General features: G+C 34.0%; 1 protein-coding gene across 6 annotated transcripts in view; it reads right to left on the bottom strand.

Moving 5' to 3' along the window:
- The window catches only part of LOC106461555 (TBC1 domain family member 5-like), a 259,839-nt gene that overhangs the window by 3,240 nt on the left and 233,203 nt on the right, over positions 1-23,396 (bottom strand). For 5 of the 6 annotated variants that reach the window (XM_013921391.2, XM_022388545.1, XM_022388547.1 and 2 more), the window contains 4 exons: positions 23,187-23,311; positions 22,720-22,838; positions 17,985-18,340; positions 12,636-12,809 (listed from right to left, as the gene is read on the bottom strand). In XM_013921391.2, coding sequence (XP_013776845.1) covers positions 12,636-12,809; positions 17,985-18,340; positions 22,720-22,838; positions 23,187-23,311 — 774 coding nt within the window. The remainder of the gene's footprint in view (positions 1-12,635; positions 12,810-17,984; positions 18,341-22,719; positions 22,839-23,186; positions 23,312-23,396) is intronic. The other variant, XM_022388548.1, reaches the window with a different exon arrangement.

The following is a 23,396-nucleotide window of genomic DNA, read 5'->3' as shown; positions in this document are numbered from 1 at the left end:
TTTCTAGCTATGCGACAAGAGACGTTACAAATTCATCCAAGCTAGTCATTAACTTTCCCATGGGAACAAAGCTTGTACTTTAAATGAAATTGATGCTTTTCTGTTCAGAACACAATGTTATGCAATGAATCATTTGATAGATGAAAACCTTGACTTTCTATTGGTTATAGGTAATATATATATAATCAAATATAAGAGAAAACTATTAACAAATCCTGAAAGAGAGGGTGTGACAGGGGGGTGTGGCAGGAGGGGTATGATTTTCTATTCGATAGCTCTGTAACCAAACAAAATTGAAGAATATAAAAATTATGGTTTGTCTGAGCAATAATGATTTTATAGAGAGTAATTTACATTTAATTTCATACTTTTTTGAGGGGTGGTGGATAAAATAGGGATGATGACATGCTAAGAGAAAATGTGTCACGTGATTCACACTAGTGGAAATTCAGGATTTTTTAAATATTGCTTTGTATAATTAAGAACTTAAAACTTGTATTCTATTAAATATGGATTATTAGCTAAGATTTTATGCTATTCTAATTGGTATAACAAACAAAAAGTAGTATAATAAAATTTGAATGTAAATCTTGTCATGCTCAGTCAAAATTGTCACTAAGTTTGATGAAACCTTGTGAAACAATGTTGGAGTAATTAAATTGGAACTAAAAATAACTAATTACTACGCTTATTCAAGATAAAGGAAACTTACTGCATATATTCTTATTTTATCCATGCACCACTGCACAGAGTGCGAGTTCAAATTAAAAGAACAGTTATATCAAAATTAATTATTGTAATTAGCTAGATACTGACTACAAAATTAGAATTTAATGATTTTTCCATATTTATTAACAATTTTATAGTGAAATTAAAGGTAATACAAATAAAATCTAGAAATGTGGTTACTTTTTGAAGGACTTCTGGACAAAAATAGGTATATATATTTAATTTTAGCATATTGTTTGCCTTAGCACCAATTTGACATTTGAGTGAATGTTGTTACACAAGACATAAGCAGAAACAATTTGGATAGAAGATAATAAAAGAAAAATTAGAAGGTCTAAATAAAAATTGTATTATGTAATATTTTGGACCTACATCCACTGTAAGTATAGTGTTATATAGAAAATAGAGTATGAAAAAATTGTTGGAGGCTTAGAATTTACAGTGGTTCTAATTGCATATGTTCCATGCGGAGCACTTTAACAAAAATGGATCCTTCCTTTGCTAACCTGTTGGCTACCTTGAGGAATATCTTTATATGTCTTTTGATGGAATTTTCCATGAATTCTCTACATTGACAATATTTTAGGTGTTCTTACCTGTGCCAAGGCTCCAAAAAAAGAGAACTTAATCAATTTTATCCCACAATACTATTGATCTTTTAAGTACACTTATCAAGTCTCTGATGCAAATGTTTTACTTTCCAACATCAATATCAGCATATCAGGTGACTAACTTAAAATCACCATACAGCTACAAAGGTCCTGACAGTCATGCATACTTAAACTACCATTCTTCCCACTCCTAAGAAACCAAGGTTGCCATTTATAAAGGACAGTTAACAAGACTAAGACTTTTATGTTCTGAGAACCAAGACTTTTTCTGCAAAACCACTATGATGGTACAATTTTTCAAACAACTTAAATACATGGTTGAGATAATAAAAAAGACCCACAAACATATATGCACTGTATCACATACAAATGCCATCCAACCTAAAGACAACAGTCAAACTCACAGAATCCCTATGATATTAACATACCATCCCCTAAACAGGTTAGTAACAAGTCTCATGCATATGCATTGTTCAGATGACTAAGTAGACATTTTAACTTATGTAAACTTTATATTACCATATGTTGTCCAAAATTTATAATTTTCCAATACTGAAAATGTATTTCTGATAGGTACTCCCCTCCACTCTATTCCTATTCAGTGCTGCCCTCTGTATGCAAACTTTTTGAATGCATGCCACAAGCATTCTGCTCCCACCTATTGGAATCTAGTGATTCCAACATGTCTCTCATGCAAATCATCATGTGTCACTTCTCCACCAATGGAGTGTGTCATAGTCACGCGACTCCCACAATATTCTTCCACCAAACTATCACTTCGAGTTTGGCAGAAGATGGGAAGCACCGGTTTTCAGTGGGAAGGAAGGGTGGGAAATGTGAGAAGTGGGAATTACCTATTGGAAATACGTTTTCAGTATAGGAAAACTATACCTTCTGATATGGTAATTCCCTCCACTCACAAGATTAGCTAGAATCCCACATTGAATAGGAGGAGGGAATGGTACAAGGGAACAATAAAAGCACCCTTCAAAAGCATCTGAAGGAAACCCCTTGAAATGAAAGAGTCAGACCTGAAGATCTGATAAGGGGAACCACACCACTTCTTTACTAGGTGTACTCTTCACCCATACATGAAATACATATAAGATATGGGTGGAATGGTAGAGGAGCACATCCAAGTGGGAGAGAACTCTGGCTGGATAGTGTGCTGAACCATATGATATGGAAATCAATGCCACTATATAAAAGTGGGTAAACAATGAATGTGTTCCTAGATGTAGAGTGGCTAGGGTGCAATGGACTGTATGGGTATGTCAACTATGCCCAAAACCCTCACTGCTGGGAACTGACATCCTTGCAGGGGTAGGATGAGGATCATACCATCTTCACCTCAAGTTTTAGAGAGCAGAGGGAATCGATAACCACTCAAATATCCAAACATGGCACATGTAGTAGCATTTGAAAGATCGATTCGGGAACTTGACATCCAGCATTGAAAGAATGTCTACATAAGAAAACTCAACTCCTGCAAGGAAAATGAACCAGAATCATCCCAAAGCCAGAACATCCTTGGATAAGATATATTGAGGGACAGCAAAGGAAGAGACTCAGAACAAGCCACCTACACTAGCTGTGACCTACAACACAGAGAGTTTAATTGAGGGAGGAATATAGACAATCATAAACGTGTGAGGACTTGTGTTGATTGGTTCACTCCATATCCAACACCAGGCCACGTGGTACCAACATCCACATAGCGGTAGGATGATGGCTTTCAATCAAAGGGGTGAACTGCATTTTCAATGGCTCAACTCCATTGGTTGTGTAAATGGTATCAGGAGGCCATATCATCCAGATGTCAACTCCTCTGGAGGCCACATCTCATCTACATCAGCAGAACACCACCGCTCTACTCTCAAATGAGTGGTTATAGCCATCTTTTTGTGGAACCCATTTAATAGAGTGCCTCCATAGTCAACCACCCCAGCAGCTTGGAACTGGAAAGTAGTATGGACTCCCACACTCCCCTAGAAGAAAGGAGGGTGAATATGTGGTGGAGAGTCTGAAGAAAAGTCGACACAGGAGACACTGTGCAATGGGTGACCACAAAACCCTATTTTGAAAAGCAGACCATACCAACATATTCAATCAAGGCATGGCAGGGATAGGCAGCTATCCCCTTCTGCTTTACACATGCAGTCCATGGGTGGTATATTCCAGAATGGGCATGTTTATGAAGTAAAATCATTGAGAGGTTATTCATTTTCAAGTGATCTTGTGGAACACCCCATCTCACCAGTAAGCATTGCAAAGCCATGGAAGAGAGCACAATTCAACATAGCTGTACAATGTGAATTTGAATTAATGGATACCTGGTCAGGCATCACTCACCACAAAGCAGGATCTAAATAGTGGGTAATGAAGCAAGGGCCCCTGAAAGCAAAGAAATAATGAATAGAAACTTTCCCAGTTAAGAGTCACATCGAAGTAGGAAAAATGGTCACAGGTAGTAGATGAAAACCCAACGAGGAAGAAACCGCAATACGGAGTAGATAAGGGGAGATGAATGCATTAGGTGTAGTCCTCATGCCTGATTACAGGAGTTCCCTCAATGGCCAACAAAGACGAGATGCTAGGGAAAAGGTAAAGATGTCAAATCTGATGAGAAAACACCTGGAACAAAGTCTGGGAGGAAGAAACAAAGGGGAGTAAGCCAATGGGATCAAAATCCAAACACAATTGGTGAGGGTGGAAGGAGAAAGATGTCGACTCAAGGAAGACAGGCCTAGGAATAAAGAGGCAGGAGAGGGCACCACAGAAAGAAGCCATACAGGCAATAGAAAACGAAGAATGCAGACCATACACAAGAGTTGATCTAGATCGGGATGAGGATAGAGATGGGGAATGAAAGGAAGGGAATTAAGCAAAAGAAGGAGGCACCTCCCCTAGCCACTAATGTCTTGGGTAGGAAGTAAAGATCCAGATAAAGGAGAAGAGAGGGAGTGAAAAAAAATGTACGAGAAACATCACGGGAAACAACTCTAACCTCCTATGTACACAGGCATAGAAGAGAAAGAATTATGTTTGAAGGGAAGGTGAAACATGGAACACAAGGAAAGTGATGCAAATGATGGTAAAATAAGGGAATAAAAGATCACATTAACATCCCAGGTCAGAATGGTAGGTAGTCAGGGAGGACGACTAATCCAGAAGGAATGTAAGAACATAGGAAGGATAGGTGAGGTAAAAACTAGTATAGGAACAAATGAAGGTATGGAACATGGCTGCCTTATAACCCAAGATTGAGGGGACCAAACAAGAACCACGGGCAAAAAACAGAGGAAAACTCTGCCACCTAAGACACAAGGGTTCAATCTGCAGAAATTCCTGACTTGTAAATGAAATGCAGAACACTTTCCATTTACACCAATAAATGCCCACTGAAGAAGAGTGAATGGAACAAGCTAAAAGAACAAGCTACTTGCAGGTATAAACCCAATTTTTCCACCAAGAATTGAAAAAGAGCCATGCGTGAAGACGAACAATGTGAATGTTCAGATGGAGTACCAGCAAATGAAGAAGGGCAGGAGACAAAGGAAGAGGCAGTGGAGGTAAAATTTGGAACTGGAGAAGTTGGAAAAACCACTGTTGAGCTGGCCATGAAGGAGCAATCAGAAGAACCTAACACAGAATGGTAGGAATGAGGGAAATCACCCATGGAAGTAAGAGAATGGGGAGAGATGAACATACAGGAACCTGTGGGACCAATTCCAGCTGAAGCCATCAACAGCCCTAGCTAGAAGAAGAGGTACTGAATACCAAATAGAGGTAAAGGTGGATAAGAGATGTAATAAAAGGATGTATGTGGGGAGAATCCCATGAAAGATTTGAGAGAGATGGACAGAATGTGGCAGAATGAGAAAAACAAACTGTAATCCGAATGAGAGCACCTGAAACATCACATGCAAGGATATGAATATTGTGCAAGGGGTACCAAAAAAGCAGATCTAGTATGTTAAAAGAGAGGAAGTGCAAACAGATGCCACCCACAGGAGCAATGCTCCCAAAAAAGGGACAAGAGAAGAAAAGGAACAGACCATAAAATCCTATTAATAATGGAAAGGAAAACAGCAGTGTCACACCCAATACTAACCCAAAAGCAAAGAAGCCATGTGAGGAAGGAATGAACTGAAGATGGAAAAAAAAACAACTTGGAGGGAAGAAAGAGGAGGTATCCCTTGGCAAACCCAAAATTTAAACAGAAAATCAAATAAAGGGAAAAATGAAACATTATGGGTATGAGTTATCATAGAGGAAAAAAGAATGACAAATGCTGGAAGAAATCTGCCTGAAGTTAAACTAAGGTAAAATTGAAAGCCTGTAGGAAGCAACGCTTGTAAGCATCCAAAAGGAACAGCACAGACAACATGACGATAATATTCTGCAAAATGTGTCTGAAAATGTGTAAAGTAGGTCTAGCAGATACTGCAATAAAAGTGTGGAAGGCATTCCATGATAAGGTCAGGGAGAACTGACAATTTTAGTATGTTGAAAAATGGGTTCAGCCATTAGATGGGGAAGGTGAGCAACAATGGAAGCAGATATGGCAGACCCTGGCTCCCAGGGACCAACACATTAATTTAAATTACTGGTATGAAGGATAAATTATAAACGAAATGAAATTAATGGTAAGAAGTATAAAATAGAGATTAAACGAAAGAAACTGTAGAAAGTATAAACTAGAAGGAAAAAGAAATAGTCAATGTAGTGAAAAACAGGAAGAAAATGGTGAAGGGAATGCATCCCTTATGATGTTGAGTTGAAGACAAATCTGGAACTGTGGTAGATATGAACCTGTCCATAAAACTACGGGAAACTAATAAATTAATTAATGGTAAGATGGATAAATTATAAGCTAAATGAATTTAATAGTATAAACTACATGAAATGAATGGTAACAATTTAAAGTAGAGATGAAACGAAAGTAACTGTAAAGGGATAAACTATAAAGAAAAACAATGAATTAGTCATCATGTTAAAATGGGAAGAAAATGATGTAGGGAATGAATCCCATATGATGTAGTGGTGAAGAAAAACTGGAACCTCAGTAGATATTAACCCATCAATAAAACCCCAGATAAACCAATAAATAAATCAGTAATAAAGCCGAATCAAGCAAGATAGTGAACAGAAATAACAAGGAAATTAAACTAGAACTACAGTGAAATCGAAAAGAACGAAACTAGTTAAGCCTAATCAAACTGTACAAAACAAAGGATAATGTAAGAATGAAAAGTAAAACGAAACTTAACAATAAATAGGTACAATACTGGGAGAAGTCTGCATGGCCCCAATTCAAGGGTTCCACCCAAACCAAGTGAAGAAAAAGATTATTAACGAAATGAAATACAAATGATGATATAAAAGCAAGAAAATAACATAGTTAAACTAATGAAAAAGATACCATGTCAAGCCTAATCGAATGATATAGAAGAAAAACAATGAAGACTAATTATGAATCATAATGTAACTTAGCATTAACTAATCTAAATAAGCATATGTTATGGAATTCAAATAATTACAGGTAATAATATTAACAATAAAATTGTAAAATGTATCTTTCCAAAGCAGCAGACTATATGGTAAATAGTGGACCACGATGCATGAAGTGAAGTCTGACAAAAATCCAGACATTAGGCAAACTCCCAACGAAATAAGGTGGAAACTGTCCGTGGAGTAATGTGAATGAAAGCCATTATAAACGTGTAAAAGGAACATAGAATCTCCACAATGAGAGTGCAGACTGTATAGTGGAAATGAAGAACCAAACACTTGAAATCTGGTGGAGGAAAAAGGCTATCAAGATCTCCATCTGCCCGAGCAGGGTTGGCTTCTACAGGAGGAATTGTGGGGGATAACTGATGAAAGAGGCTGAATTTTTTAACATTCAATCACCCAGATAAACACCGATAAAAATCCATACTGGGTCACCCGCACTTGCAGCCTGCGAGATAACGCTACTTGTAGACATGACCCCCAAAGTGGTAACATTAGTTTCGGAATGCAACTGGAGATAAATGAAGGCAAATTTCAAACTCCAGAGAATCCGGAAGTTAGAATAAATGAAGACCACTTCATGAGTATAATAAATACGAACGTGAAACAGTAAAGAATGACATTATACAGTTTAGAGATTCATATAAAGTTTATGTTATGAAGATTCTCAGTAAATGAGAAATGTTGAAATGTGCAGATAAGGCTTCTTGTTTCCAGGAGTTATGAAATTTAGTGGTTCATTGAAACAAATACTCGATTACTAACCTTCATTATGAGTTAAAAGACAACAGTAACTTGTACCTCATAACAGATTACTACTATGGTGGTGATCTCTCGACATTATAAAGCAAGTCTGAAGATAAGTTACCAGAAGAAATTGCAAAGTTTTATATTGCAGAGATGAAATTGGCTATTGATTCCATCCACGAAGTAAACTGTTTTTACAACAGATATTTAACTTGACAATGTTCTTTTCAATGCTCATGGCCACATTCAACTGACAGATTTGGGTTCATGTCTCTGATTACTTAAATGTTCCTGATTACGTATCTCTAGAAATACTCTAAGTAATGGAACAAAGGAGACAAAAATTTCAGAAACGTTATCACATTAACTTTTTCTTTATCAAAACCCTTTTAGTAATGTTCTGCTATTTATGTAAGGCAGTTACTACCCATCTCCACCGTTTCACATTTTTGGAACACACCTAGAAAAATGAGCCCTGCACCTTACAAAAAATAAAATATCAATTTCAAAACCATAAATTCATAACAAATGTCACACGTTCAGTTGAAAAATTCATATCCTTTTTACACATTTTTTGTTTACTCATGGGTACAAAGTATCCTGATCATAAGTGATCACATAAAAGCAGGACTTTGCAAAGTTCACAGCAATTTCGTCCTATTTATTCAGGACCAGGGGGGATATGTTTTGCCACCCCCACCAAATTTTAGTGAATCATTTGTAGACGACAGCAGTATTATGTTAAGCCAATTTTTTGACACTCATTTTTGTTGCCCCCAAGAACCTGCCTCCCTGTGAAAATGCCCATGCTGCATTCCCAGTCATGCTGACCCTGTAATTATATATAGCATTTAACTGAGTGCAGGTAATTTGTATTAAATTTTTTTAAACTTAATTAACCCTTTAACCACAAGTACCTCTTTAAACACTTTTCTGTGCTAGTCACTTTGTTACATTCAAAATCTAATTAAACACCTTTATTAGAAACATATGTGAATTAAATTAACGTTAGAATGTATGCTACAATTCGAGGATTTATGTTATCTAAGTTTAAGTCCTCATTGCAAAAGAAACCTTCAAAAACTACTTAAAACTTCAGATATATTCAAAATTCTCTACTTTAGCACTATGTATATTCAGTAATACAATGACAATATGTAGAGTATGTCTAGCCTATAAGATGCTTACATAACCTTTTGACTTCTACATTTCAAAGTTCTCTGAATAAATGCAGTTGAAACAAGTAATAATTTTTTAAAATCCTTGACAGGTGTCATGCCCACCTTCAACAGATGTGTTTAAGTTTTTTGCCTACATGTATATGTTACATACACTTGTGTATAGTCATTAGAAAGAGCTCATTTTACACTATAATCTAACAACAGTTATTTTGAAATTGGTACGCATTTGTCGTCCAAGAGTACATATAACTGACTATAGTATTGTTGGCTACTTGATCAACTACAGCACTTACGGTTGTTTCTTACCTAAATATGTTATAGTTAGATATACAGTTTAAATTGTATTTAGGTCTTACTATTATATTTTAGTTAATTATGTATTAGTTATGTTTTAAAATGCATAATTGAAAGGTTTAAACATTTTTAAGTATATGCCATACTTTGCATCAGTTCTTAAGGCTTACGATATTAGATATTTTGCTGAAGGGTTGTGCATGTCTGCCAGAGACACTGCAATATGCCTCAAGGTCACCGTTGACTTGTGGCAAGATGAATAATAATTGGTAAAGGACAAGAAATGAAAATAAAACAATAAAAATTAACTATATGTGAAACTGAAAATACTTGAAATTACGAATCAAGAAAAGGAAAATCTTCAAAGATATTCCACAAAAAATTAAAAGGTATGTATTTTTTTCTATTTCCTAATTTTAATTATTTCATTGCATTGTACGTTAATGATAATAGCTAGAGTTAGTGGTGCGGTTGAGAAAATAAAAAATAAACATTTTCTTTAAACAACTTTTGATATTCATTTAGTAAGTTCAAAAGGTTATGCAAATGAAATATGAAAACTATAAGATGAAAAAAAAATATTTTTATACTTAAAATGAAAATCACCTTGCACTCAAACTATTTTAACAGTTTGAGTGCAAATGGCTACTATAGATAAATAACACTTTTATTAGAAAGATGTAATTAAAATATTTATAAAATTTAACAAAATCTTACAAGGTTTTGTGAGGAATGTTCAGAGTTACCATATGTTTTTTGCATAAATGTCCTTCCCAGTCAAAATGATAAAAACTGCATCAGACCGAGGCAAAAAGATTTAATAAATCTAAGTTACAATATAATTATTTTCTAAATTATTAAAGGATTACAAATATAATATTTACACATAACAGGTTCACACTCTCTTACTTTAAAACTATACTTAGTCTAACCTCCATTTTAACTTTTATTGTGGCCAAACTTTCACCCAATGGAATTATGTTCTTAATTCTGATAATGAAGGTGTTTGATTTCGAAAATAAACTGAGTAAAAACAAGTAAAATAAAAATGATAATAAGATATTGTGCAAAAATACAATAACTTACAGGAAACACAAAAGCATCCTTTAACCCTTTCTGCACGGGCACCCTTTACTGTGCATGTCACAAGGCTTTTAGTGACTTACATTCAAAATTTAATTAAACTACTTTTTGTTTATACTATACCAATAGTAGCTAACAATCCATATTTTAATAGTATACAAGTTGTAAGTTCTTAATTTTATAAGGCAATATTTTTAAAAATCCTGAATTTCCCCTAGTGTGAGAAATGTGACATTTTTTCTTGAAGCATCCCCTCTTCTCTAATTTATTCATCACCCCTCGATTAAGTACGAAATTTAATGTAATACACTCACAATCAAATCACCATCACTCAGACAAAGCATAATTTTTATGGCCTTCACTTTTGTTTGGTTACAGAGCTATCAAATAGAAAATCAGACTCCCTCTTGCAACATCCTCCAAGTGATTTACAACTTGCAATGGTGCAAATAATAGTTAAACATGGTTCAAAGAGCAGTAAAACAATCAAATTTAAGTATAAATTGATGTATACTGTTACGAGTTTAAAGCTACTTAGGAGAAACAAATGTAGTTTCATGTTACAATTTGAAGTCATTTTAGAAAGAAAAAAGGGTAATTTACACTTATTTCGATTTTTTTTATGGTTACAAGATAAATCAAATGGACCAAACTTATATAGAGTTAGGGTAGAGAAAATATAATGTTTTACTGAAAACAAACATTTGAAATGTATTTAGGAGAGTTTTGAGATTATGCAAATTTAATTTGAGAATTTTGGGATGAAGAATAGTTTTTAATTATAATGTGAAAATCACTTTGCACTCAGACTAGCAACAAAACAGACTCAATATATTCACATAAAAATTTTTAGAAAAAATTCTTCATTAAAAAATCTAATGTTTGGTGCACTTGTAATGTTTCCCAAAAGTCTACCAAATTTTGTAAAGATATACATACTGTATCAAAAGTTACAAAAGTATCAAAACAAGTGCAAATGTGTATATGGATTTGGCATTTTATATTGAGCCTGTTGCAAAACGGTTAACCATTTTAACTCTTTTAAATCCCTTTCTATGCAAGTTACTAAGTTACATTCAAAATTTAATTAAACAACTTTACTATCAATGTATGTCAATAAACTTATTATAATGCATTTTATAAATCAAAGTTTTATGTTAGCTAAGTTTTTAATTCCTTTCTTTCAAAAGAAAATTATAAAAAAATAAGAGCTTTGAAAAACCTCAACTTTTGCACCAGTCCTGTAGATGTATGTCTAGACAATAAGTACATTTACTTGCTGTATTCTCATGTATGTCTCAAAGTTCTTTGGCTGAGTTCTGTTGAAACTAGAGATAAATTTTTCAACTCCTGACAGGTGCCACACCCACCTTCTACACTATTCCTTGAGCTTTACAGGTCACATGTAGTTATTTGACACGTGTATATAGTCATTAGAACGAGCTCATCTTACACCATAATCCAACAATAGTTATTTTGAAATTGGCTCTCAGTTGTCATCATCAGGTAGCTGTAACTGTTTTTTCATTAGTCATATGTAAACAATGGGAGCAAACCAGATATATGGGTAATAACATTTTGCCCATGGCTTACATCTCCAGTAAAATGTCACTGCATTAGAAAATCATTCTTACAAAGTACAGTTAACTCTGTAGAACATACCAAGCAAAATCTGAACACATAACAAAGTAAATTTATGTAAAAATTACAGAGATAATTTGCATGTTGTTCCTTTTATATCATAATTTTATCAAAGAATAGTATTTTTAGTATTACTTACTGTTTATAATATTGTTGTTTACCTTGCACCAAAATATCATAAGGCTACAGGATTTACAACTGACACTGTGCAAATTCCACAAAATCAGCCTATACAAATTCACTACACAAACAGATGAATCTTACATACATTTATTACTGTGTATAAATATCAAACTTAGACTCAACTGCTTCTAATTTTGTTACTAATTTTGTAAAATGAATAAGATAACATATGAATAAAAGCATGAGAGTAAGAATATGACAGGAATACTTTCTGCATGTGCTTGCTAAACAACATAATGATAAAAAATAAAGAAATCCATATAGTGCTATTTATAGACTATTATTAAAAAAAATTAATATTGTATAAAAATTGGTTTATTGTAAATACTTTAGAACATATAAGTGAAACTTAACACTGTTAAAAGATTACAAAAACTGGTCAAACCAATGTACACATGTATGATGATTTAATAATTCAGACATTTAGATTTTGGATGAGATTTGTTTATTTACGATTAAGAATTTGTAATTTTCATCATGCATATTTACGAGGTACATGCATCTGTGTTACTAGAATAATGATTTATACAATATTATAAAATAATCATCTCATTTGTATGAAACACAATAAATTAGTTTTTAAGGACACTTTTTAGTTACTCCTTTAATCTAATATCAAAACATACTTAACTAAGTACACAAAACTTACCCGTTTCAATCCAGCAACAGCTAGAAACATTTCATCTTCATGATCAAGAGACTGTTTCAACATACAGTCTTGAAGCAGTTCAAGGTGATGGGTCATTCTTTTGCAACAATAGTTGTTCATTGCTTCCATCTCCGAGACTTGAGCTCGTAATGCTTGAAGCTCTTCGTCTGTGTTCTGTAGTAAAAATTCAAAATTGTATATCATGTATTTCAAGTAACTGTGAATATTTTAACATAACTTGTGTATTTCAAAACACCTAATAAAATATTTTCAGTACCAGCTTCTGTAATCAAAATTAGAAGATATGTAATTGTTTTTCAACCAAGAAACTCATAAACCAAATACTAAATCAAGCCTATAAAGTTCTATTTTAAATTAATTTTGATTCTAGATTACATATAAGGAAATACTACCAGTGTTGACAGGTCCAATTCTGTTGTTTGTTTGTAATCAAGCACAAAGCTACACAATGGGCTATCTGTGCTCTGCCCACCACGGGTATTCTAGCGTTGTAAGTCCGCAGACATACCACTGTGCCACTGGGGGGGCTCAATTCTGTTGTTACTCATGAATTTTACTCATAAAAATAATAAGCCTACTCAGAATTTCTGTACATATTTTACTTAACACAACCTTATGTTCTTTTACTTACTTTCATAACCAACAACAATTAAGCTTGTAATTTTATACATATACATGTATAATCAATATTTTACTCTAATTATTAGAAAAAAATAAAGAAAAAGTTATTGGCAGAACAAGTTGGTCAGGTATAAAGGTCCTAGAGCAGAGCAAACAGTTAAATGATTTAGCTTAAAAAATCAAACAAAAAAATTAAGAAAAGGCTTAGCAGTTCTTCCATTATTATTTGAAAAGTCTGAAAAATAGGTGTAGAATGCAGTATGAGAAAAAGAGCTTGAAAAAAGTTTATCTACATTTTGTGTTTGTTTTACTTCAATAAGAAAAAAATATTTTGAACGATTATTTAGTTCTCATAACAAGAATGTTAATTATTTTAAAAGTGACACTTATGAAAAGTTTCATTACTTAACTCTGTACAAGTTGTACATTATGTATGTAGTTTAATTGCTGTACTAGCTTTTGTATTATTATTTATGTCATCTTACTCTAAGCTTCTAAGTTTTCTCGTTATGTATCATATTGATGTTACTAGAAGTCTAGATATATCTAAATATTTCTGTCGCATGTTATATATATGTGCAGAGTGAAAGTGAAAGTAAAAGTGAAGTTAGACTGCCTGTAAATTAGCTGTAATGAGTAATCTCTAAAGTGAGTTTCACAGCTCATATTCTTACAACAGAGTCGTAGAGGAAAATAATTTGTCTTGTCAAAGGGTGTTCTAAAGTAATTGAACCTGCTTGTGTGGACTTTGACGAAAAAGAGAATTATTTAAAGCTCTGGACCCAACTGTGATAACTAATAGTGTAACGAATTTTTGTACATACGTCTGACATGTTTTGATTATATTATTTTAAAACAAGTGGATTGTGTGCTGTTCATTTATTGTTGAAATTTATCGCAAACAAGTCACAGACACCTGTAAAGAATTCGCCCCTATAAAACTGACATCTGATAAGCCAACCAGGATTATACAGTGGAAAATAGCAGTAGAAGAAAACGTGAATGATAGTAGAAGTAGACCTATATACATAGAGTGGTGATGAAAACTAGTGTAGAGATTATAATCACTTTATAGAACCCTTTCAACTGGTCTAATAAATGTATAGAGAGTGGTCAGCGACTGGGGCTAAAAGATGGTGATCTATGAGAGTTTCTTAAACAATAAAAAGACCTAGAGAAAGAAGAGCATGGGCAGAAAAGAGAGGAAGAGAGACTGAAAGAAGAAAAGGAAAGACTACAAATAGAAGAATAAGTGCACAGATTGATAAAGAAGAAAAGGAGAGAGAGAGGAGACACTGGCAATAGAGAAAATAAGAGCACAAATTAAGATGGCCAATCCAAGCTGTCTGAACTTAATTAACAGAAAGACAACATGGATGCTTTCCTGGAGAGATATGAAATATTCACCCAAAGTTAGAACTCGAACAACGGTGACTGGGCAGTCTATCTCAGCCCACTTCTCACAGGAAAATGCCTACAAGTGTATGCAGGCATGATGGTAGAAGATGCTGATGCCATGGGCTATGACAAGTTAAAAGTGACATTGCTGAAATGCTATAAACTTAGCAAGGAAGGTTTCTATTGGAAGTTCTGAGAAATCAAACCTGACACTGGAGAAACAGTGTTTCAGTTTGGGGCACATCTACAACAATATTTCACAAGGTACACTGACATGGCCAAGTGTGAAAATAGTTTTGAAGGACTGGTAGATCTACTAATCACGTGCTCAACTGACATGTCACAGTTCCTAAAAAAAGAGAGCACCAACAGACATGGATGAGCAGATAAAGCTGGCAGAATAGTATATGGAAGCTCATGGAGAGTTGAAACCAGGGATGGCTTACCAGAAACAGGATACCACCAAAGGTGATGAGAACTCAATGGACAAAAGGTATATTTGAGACAAGATGGTATATTTCTTATAAAATATGGCACACTGCAAAGGATTGAAAGTCCATCACCGACAAGCAAGTGCAGAAATCTCAACATAAAGCAGCTGTAGCTGCATGAAAGATGGTGCGGGCAAGAAACAAGAAAAGAGTAACTATCACCATGGGTGCTACTGCCAGAAGAAACAGAATAATGATAATCCATCAGATTCACCACAAGAAGGAAGTGCTATTTCTATGATTAAACAGCTCAAATTAGCAAGTGGATCAATAATGCCAGTAGTGATTGGAGAATGTGACAAATATCAAGAGGTGCCAAAAAATCCCAACATGCCAATAGGTGAAAGCTACATCAGAGACAAGAAAGTGAAAGTTTTATGAGACATTGGGTGAAGTAGTGCAGCAGTGAGAACAAGTTTTGTATCTGATGACCAAATGACAGGCAAGGTACATCTGTGTGTGTATTAATTGATGGGATAGTGAGAAAGTTTCCCATAGCAAGAATAAAGGTGGACACTCCATATCATGTGGGAGACCTTGAGGCCATGTGTATGAAGGCATCTATCTACAACTTGGTGATTAGCAATATACCAAACAGTAGAAGTTTGGAAAAACCAAGCAGAAGCATTTGCAGTCACCACAAGAGCTCAAGAGAAGAAAAGCAATCAAGACATGCCCGACTGCAGAATCTTCTCCAAAGGCTGATGAAGACGAGAAGCAAGGGAAAAGGTGAGGTGTCAGATTTGATGGGAGGTAATGTGGAACAAAGCACGTTGGGAAGGGGACAAGGAGGAATAAGCCAATTGGATTAAATGATGAACCCAATTGGTAAAGGTAAAGGGAGAAAGATCCGAGAGAAAGAGGGTTCTTGCCATGGGAATAGAACATGTGGATAGAATGAGCTAAACGAGATGACATCCGACGTGAGAAACTGGATCTCCTCGCCAGGTGTGAAGTGAGGAATGCAGAACCAGTGACTGAGGACAACGAAGAAGTTCAGGAAATAAAGGAAGAGGGAGGAAGGGAACAACTGTAGCTGGAGTAATCGAGGAAACCATAGTTGAGCAGGCCATTAAGGAGCAATCAGAACGACTTTGCACAGAGTGGTGTGGATGAAGGAGACTACCCAATGAAGTAATATGAAGGAACTTGTTCAACCAAACCTGGCTCAAGGCATATACAGCCAAAGCCCAAGGATGGGGAACCCAAGGACCAAAACAAATGTAATTGGTAATTGAGGGTGGCAAATGCATCGATATGAGGAATACCCCACTGACTGCAAAGCCACCAAAAACAAGGGGATGAAAAAACCGCTCCATTGGGTAAAACTGGTTGGGTCGAGTCGAGAAAGATGATACAACACAAGGTTGAAAACACCCAGTATGTGACACGCAATCAAACGAATGTGATGATCATGGGCCCAAAAGAGAAGACCCAATGTTAGAAAATACAGAGATCTCTACTGGGTGCCACCTCGGTGATTGGTATGAGCCATCACCGTTGAATTGTTGGAATAGATCATGACCAAACAATCTCTGGAGATGGGAAGAAAATGATCCAAAGCCCGAAGAACAGCAAAGAGTTCAAGGACATTGATATGAAGAGAACGTTCCCTGAAAGTGAACTGCAGGGGGACAAACGATCAAAATCCTTGTCAGCCTGGCCAGGTTTGAAAGGCTCAGCTTGAAGAGGGACAATGGCAGGTGACAAAGAAAGGATGTCCCATATAAAGCTCAATCTAACTGCAAATAAAGCCCGATAAATCCCCTGATGGGTTGCACTCACCTGTGGCCTGAAGTGGTAACATTAACTTCAGAATTCATGCTTGATACCATAGAAACAAGCAAAATTTTTTTGGCAAAACACGGGTAAATCAAATGCTTTTGAAAATAAAGTGAAAAAATTATTGAAATAAAGTAAATTAAATTAAATTAAACCACTTCGAGATGTAATGAGCAAAAAGAAAGACACCTGAACTCCAGCACTTCCAAACGAGAAGTGATGGTTCAGTAGTTGTGCATAGAGGGAGTCACATGCATCATGTGATAGTAGTGCTCTCCTATTGGTGGAGAGATGATGCATGATGATTTGCATATGAGACAAAGATTCCAACAAGAGGGGTGTGGAAGGCTTGTGGCATGCATTATAAAAATAGTTCACATATAGAGGGCAGCACAAAATGGGAAAAGCTAATTTTGTCAGCTGAGGGAAGTACTGTATCAGAATACATGCTGATACAGAGAGCAAGTTAGTGAAAGTGAAGTTACACTACATGTGAAGAAGCCACAATGGACAATTTCTAAAGTGCGTTTCACAGCTTGTATTGTAATAACAGAGATAGAGGAGGTAATTTTTCTTGCTCTAAAGTAATTGAACCCACCTGTGTGGACTTTGACAAAAAAGAGACAATTATTTAAAGCTCTGGATACAACTGTGGTAACCAACAGTTAGTGGTGACTTTAAGTTAAAGTGTATTGTAACAACAGAGAAGTGGAGAATAATTTGTCTTGTGTAAAGATTTTCTAAATTAATTGAATCTGCCTGTGTGGACTTGATGAAAAAAAGAGATAATATAGTTAAAGTTCTGGATACAACTGTGATAACCAACAGTGTGATGAATTTTTGTATAAGTTTGACTTGTTTTGAAAATATTATTTTAAAACATGTGGATAGTGTGCTGTCTGTTTATTATTGAGACTTATCACCAAGAAGTCACAGACACCTACTGTACAGAATCTGGCATCTATAAATTCTGACAATTATATAATACAAAAACCTTTACTGATAAAAGTATATTTCACAGAACAAATATACTCACTATATTATTTTTCCTACTGCTGTAATGAGAAGTGTTGTACTCTATTGGCTCAGTGTTTCCTAGCAAGCACTGCTGTGTTAGAGGAACCATCTCTTTATACATTACCTCACTGCTTATAGCATCTTCGGCACTTAATTTTCCCAAGCTCAGACTAAGTCCTGACCGATCAAGTTTATAGCTCACTTTAGAATGTTTGGGTAAGGTCTCTGCTGACATGTCCACCAGACGACCAGCAAATCCATCACTTTGGTGACGAACATGTCTTAATTGTTTTGATGCTCTATTTCCAAAAGTTTTTTTCTCTGCAGAATTTTCTCCTTTTTCTAAAACACAATGACTACTAGCATCCACACTGTCTAAAAAAAGATAAAACAATTACATCCTCAGACAACAAAGGACATGAAAAGTTGCTTAAACTAAATATAACAATCTTTCCTGACAAAATGTGAGCTTAGGGGTTTGGTTAGTATTTTTGTTTTTAAAATTTTCCACACTAAAATATTAAGTACAATAAAAACTGCAGCAATCTTTAACATTTTTCAATCTTATGCACTAGGACTGAGTATCAGATATTTTACAAAAGGATTCCTACTAATATATAATAAGAAACAAATTCAGAGAGAAAAGTACTTAATAAATCATAAAATAAAAAAACATGTATACATTTGTCTCCAAAAACCCTAATCAAGTATGCTTCATACATCCTCATCTAGTATGTCATATTATTTAACAAAAAAAACTAAGCTAAACCAATCAAGTATGCATCTTGTATTCTGAAACACCTCATGCTGTTATGTAAAAAAAATCAATCAATTTGTAAAATATATCCTCATAAAAAAATTAAAGTATGCATTATATATATATCCTAGTCAAACATTATTATTATTAAAAAATAATGAACTAACATGTATCTTCTCCAATGTGTTAAAAAACACTCTATTATGTATTATATATCCTCATCCAATGTGTCATGTTGTTATCAAAATTTGCTAACTTAGATTACTGATAACTAAAATTCAGAATTATTATATGAATGTTTTGAATGCAGAGCTTTTACAAATTAAACTCATATTATCCGTTTACATATCAAATGAATACATTAATGTCAAAATTTAATCACAACTTAAATGTTGCTACACAACTTTAATATCTAAGTGATAAAATTCTGAGTGACTACTGTTTTTTTCCCAATACATATAAATTTGTCTATCTTTCTAATTCTTTTATTGTAAAGAAAGAACGTGCAAAAGTGGTGGTTCATATACCAGGAATAAATGTCCCAAATAAAACATTTTAGCAACGTGTGAACCTAAAAACTGTCATAAAATACAAAACTATGAATTAAATAAAGAATGATATTCCATAAACAATGAAAAATTCAATTAAGCAAGTACAAAAATGAAAATGTTTGATTTATGTGCAAGGTGGTCAGAGTGAATCTGTGATATCCTTAAGATGCAACATTAAAATCTTGATCAACAGTGACACTTACCACCTCAACACTGGTGCATGTGTTAATTTGCTAAAATAAGACGACAGTCCAAAATAAATAATTTTTCTCATGAGTTGCAATAATGTCCAGCTAAAAGTTCTATATATGAATATCAAACAATTACTGATCCACTCTTTTCATATTACAATACTAAAAATGTACTGATAACTATATATAAAATATAGGACATATGTTTTCTTCACATATTTTTAATACTTCTAAAGTATATAAAAATAATCCTGTTAAATATTTTTATTACATGTTTCAAATAAATGTGAATATAAAAAACAATTACTGCAATCTGCATGAGGTTACTGATAGTGTTTACACCAGGTACTCGTCCGACAACTTTATTGAACAGTTCCAAAATCACTACCCAGATCTGTCAAAGCAATGACTAACATCAAACTGCATCCATTCTTTTCATTTTTTTCCTGGCATTCCAGGTTTCCATGGGCGTCTAAGTGTTAATATCAAGAATAAAACCTTGTATATGTTTTGTGTATGTTAAGATATAAAAATATAAAAGAATTCACTAAAGCTTTGCTGCATGTTTGTTTTGTTTTACATGCTTTCCTTTCTCTCTGATAGTACTGTAAACTTTATCTCTACCAGTGATAGTGTACTGCTATAGTTTACTGGATACAGTGTACTACACACATAAGGTTACGCAGTTGTCAACTTGCGTACTGATGCTTTCGATGTTATGCACAATGCCTGTAAGCATTGTGGCAAACTGTTCCAGGGGTAATGTACACTCGAATCTGAACTTGCTCCTCTCATCGCGTGTTCACAAAGTCCATATCATAATAGATTGTTCTGCCTCATCACCTAAACTGTGTATCGGTGACAAAAGTTGGAAACATGTGATTGGCCAAGTAATAATATCAGACTGTAACACTCATTTGAAGGTTGCTGTAAAATATCTGACTCATAAAGTAAGGGAGGGACCACAGAAATAATTAATGTAAGCAGTAAGTACATTTACCCATGGCTTGAAAGTTACAACTGCTCTATAAGCTGCATACCCTTGCTTGTGTCTAGGATGGAAAAATTAAAAAAGGCACACAAAATACAGTGAACTCGGAAGCAACACTGAACAAACAGGAAAACTGAGTGGGACAGACAGTACATCAAGCATTAAGCCTAGTTTAAGTAACCTACCTTTAGCTAGGCTTGGTTTCACGATTTATTGTAGAACTTTTTCTTTAGTTTTAAACTGTTTTCGTAATGTTTTTACACTGTCATTTAATCTCATTCTCTGTGACTTTAGCTTTCCAAACTATACCCAATTTATAAAACCACAAATATTGGCAACCCAACCCTAGGCCAACAAGTATTTCAGTTTCCATTGACCTTTAACAGTCAGTAAACTGTCATGTAACTAGGTAATAAATGAGTATTGACCCTAGGGAATTGGGGTCAGATCTTTATCCTTTAGTTTAAACTTTTTGCAATGTTTTTATACTGTCATTTAACCTCATTCTCTGTTAGTTTAGCTTTCCAAATTCTACCAAATTTACAAAACCACAAATATCAGCAGCCCAACCTTAGATTAACAAGTCTTTCAGTTTCCACTGATCTTTACCAGTAAGTAAACTGTCCGGTACCTGGGTCAGACATTTCTACCTGGTGCAAACACTAGTTACTGCATGATACGTGTTATAATTACATAATGCCTTATTTTTCTGTGTACATCAACATTATTAAGGAAGAAAAATAGGAAATCAGCACCCTGTAAAATGAAATTTAGCATTTTGTAAATAATGAGCTTGCACTATGTGATATTTTCAACCTGAACAACACGTTATGTAACACAGGTCAAATATCCAATTTTCAGGCATAACCATTCCCAATTAAGAACTGCTGAGCAAAAAAGATAACAGTCTACAAAATCTGCCATCAAAAATGGCTATTCTTAAAAAAAATAACAATCACTTTTACATCACCTACAGTTAAAACAATGGGAAGTGTTTAGTGGCATATTGTGAGATCAAACCATCTCATTTAAGCCAAGCAAGCTAACCACTATGTCTCTTCATCTCTGAAGGCTTAAATTCTTTAATATGTATTTGATTAATGAAAAATGTAGCTAATAATATTCATGATATGCTAGAATTTCAATGTTTTTATATAAAATATAAAAAAGTGGGTATATCATATTTTGTAATGCAAAATAATACAAGTATAATGGGTCTTAGAATACTGGCAATGACAGCACATTGGTATAATTTTCTATATTATCAGAGTTTGTGTTTTATGAAATTTAGTTATTTTTATATTATGTAACAACTTCTGATACTGAATGTGCACTATTCCAAATGCATGAAAGTATATAAGCACATTCAAGGTAAGCTCTGTGAAAATAAGACTTGTGTTTTTTACATGTTTCATAAGTAATATCTTATTCCACTTTCCTTTATGGTGTTTCATTAAATGTTATTGGATATAACGTTATGCTTCTGAAAATTATTTTTCATTGTTAGCTTAGTATTACAACTTTGAAACTAACATAATCCCACATTAACAAAAGTACATATAATGATTATATGCAAACAATGCACATAGACTTAATGTAAACTATTAGAACAGTGAAATTTTATGCTCAAGGAAAACTAACTCAACAAGAATAAAAACAAACTTATTAATCACTGCACTGTGGTTGTTTGATATTTATGATTTACTGATATAGTCTGCTATATACGCAAATTGATGAAAAATTTGAAACTTAACAGGTATAATAATTTTCGAAAGCTATACTCTAATAAGAGAAATTTTAAAATCAGAATTAACAAAGGCATGTGATCACAATAAACCTGTTAATCTCCTAGACACTTCATGTTGACTCTATAAAAGCTAACAAAACATAGTAAATGTTTTTTCACTTTATTGTAATTTTATTAAAGATTTCAGATTCATTAAATGATAAAGCTTGCTCTATTTTCTTTATCATTGTATATTTTAATGATAAAAACATCAAATGTCTATTTTAGACCAAAATTGTATTTTAAGATTTCAAAGAATATGTTGCATTATTTATGCACAATCAGTTAGTTTATTGAGCAAATGTATAAAATAAGATTATACTTGAAAGGATACTTGCTTTATTTTTTTCCAGTTCAGAAGATTACAGTCATGTTCCTACTTTTTCATAACATGATTATTTTACCAAATGCAAAACTATTTTTCCTGCAAGACATATATAGAAAGATAAAAAAACAAATTTCTGGAGTATTTACATACCTTTAAAAGCATTGAAAGTTTCCACAGAAGGTTTTTCATTTTTTCTGGGGGTATTAGTTGGCATGATTTCTTCCAGCACTAATGATTTGGGTCGTGAGGACAAAAGCTCTTTCTTGGGGCTATCCAAGATGTAATGATATCAGCATTATGATACTTGTTATAGGTAATGTGGTGTAATTCTACTAGTAATTTTCATTAAATGACTCAATAACAAACAAGCTAAATATACAATTACAAAAATTAACTCAGAAACTGCTCTCACATTTTAGTGCTAAAACTGTAAAGATTTTACAAACTATTGACTCTAAAAGATCAAGCATTCAGGATACATCGACTCAGCCACAAGGTTAAACTGCAGCTCATTAAAAGAAATGAATTTAAGAAGAAAACTTGGAAATACCAACAATAACCAAGGTTAAGTATCATGGATGACAGTTACAAATCCCCAAATTAATGTTGAAACTGACCTGTGTAATTTCTGTAATGAAGGTGACAGTGACTTAACAGAAGTTTGGTAAATATCTTGTTGACTTCTTACATTTGGTGTATGCCTTAGCATCTTACATGCATAGCCTACAGGTCGATTGTATCTCTGAAAGATCACAAAGTGAAAATAGTCTTATTGCCATGCAGGAAACATCTACTTTTTTTTCAAATTCATAAAGAATTGAAAAATA

The sequence above is a fragment of the Limulus polyphemus genome, unplaced genomic scaffold (genome assembly GCF_000517525.1).
Source record: "Limulus polyphemus unplaced genomic scaffold, Limulus_polyphemus-2.1.2 Scaffold985, whole genome shotgun sequence".
NCBI lineage: Eukaryota > Metazoa > Arthropoda > Merostomata > Xiphosura > Limulidae > Limulus > Limulus polyphemus.
Note: the sequence above shows the minus strand (reverse complement) of the source record. Positions and strands in the feature narration are given on the sequence as shown.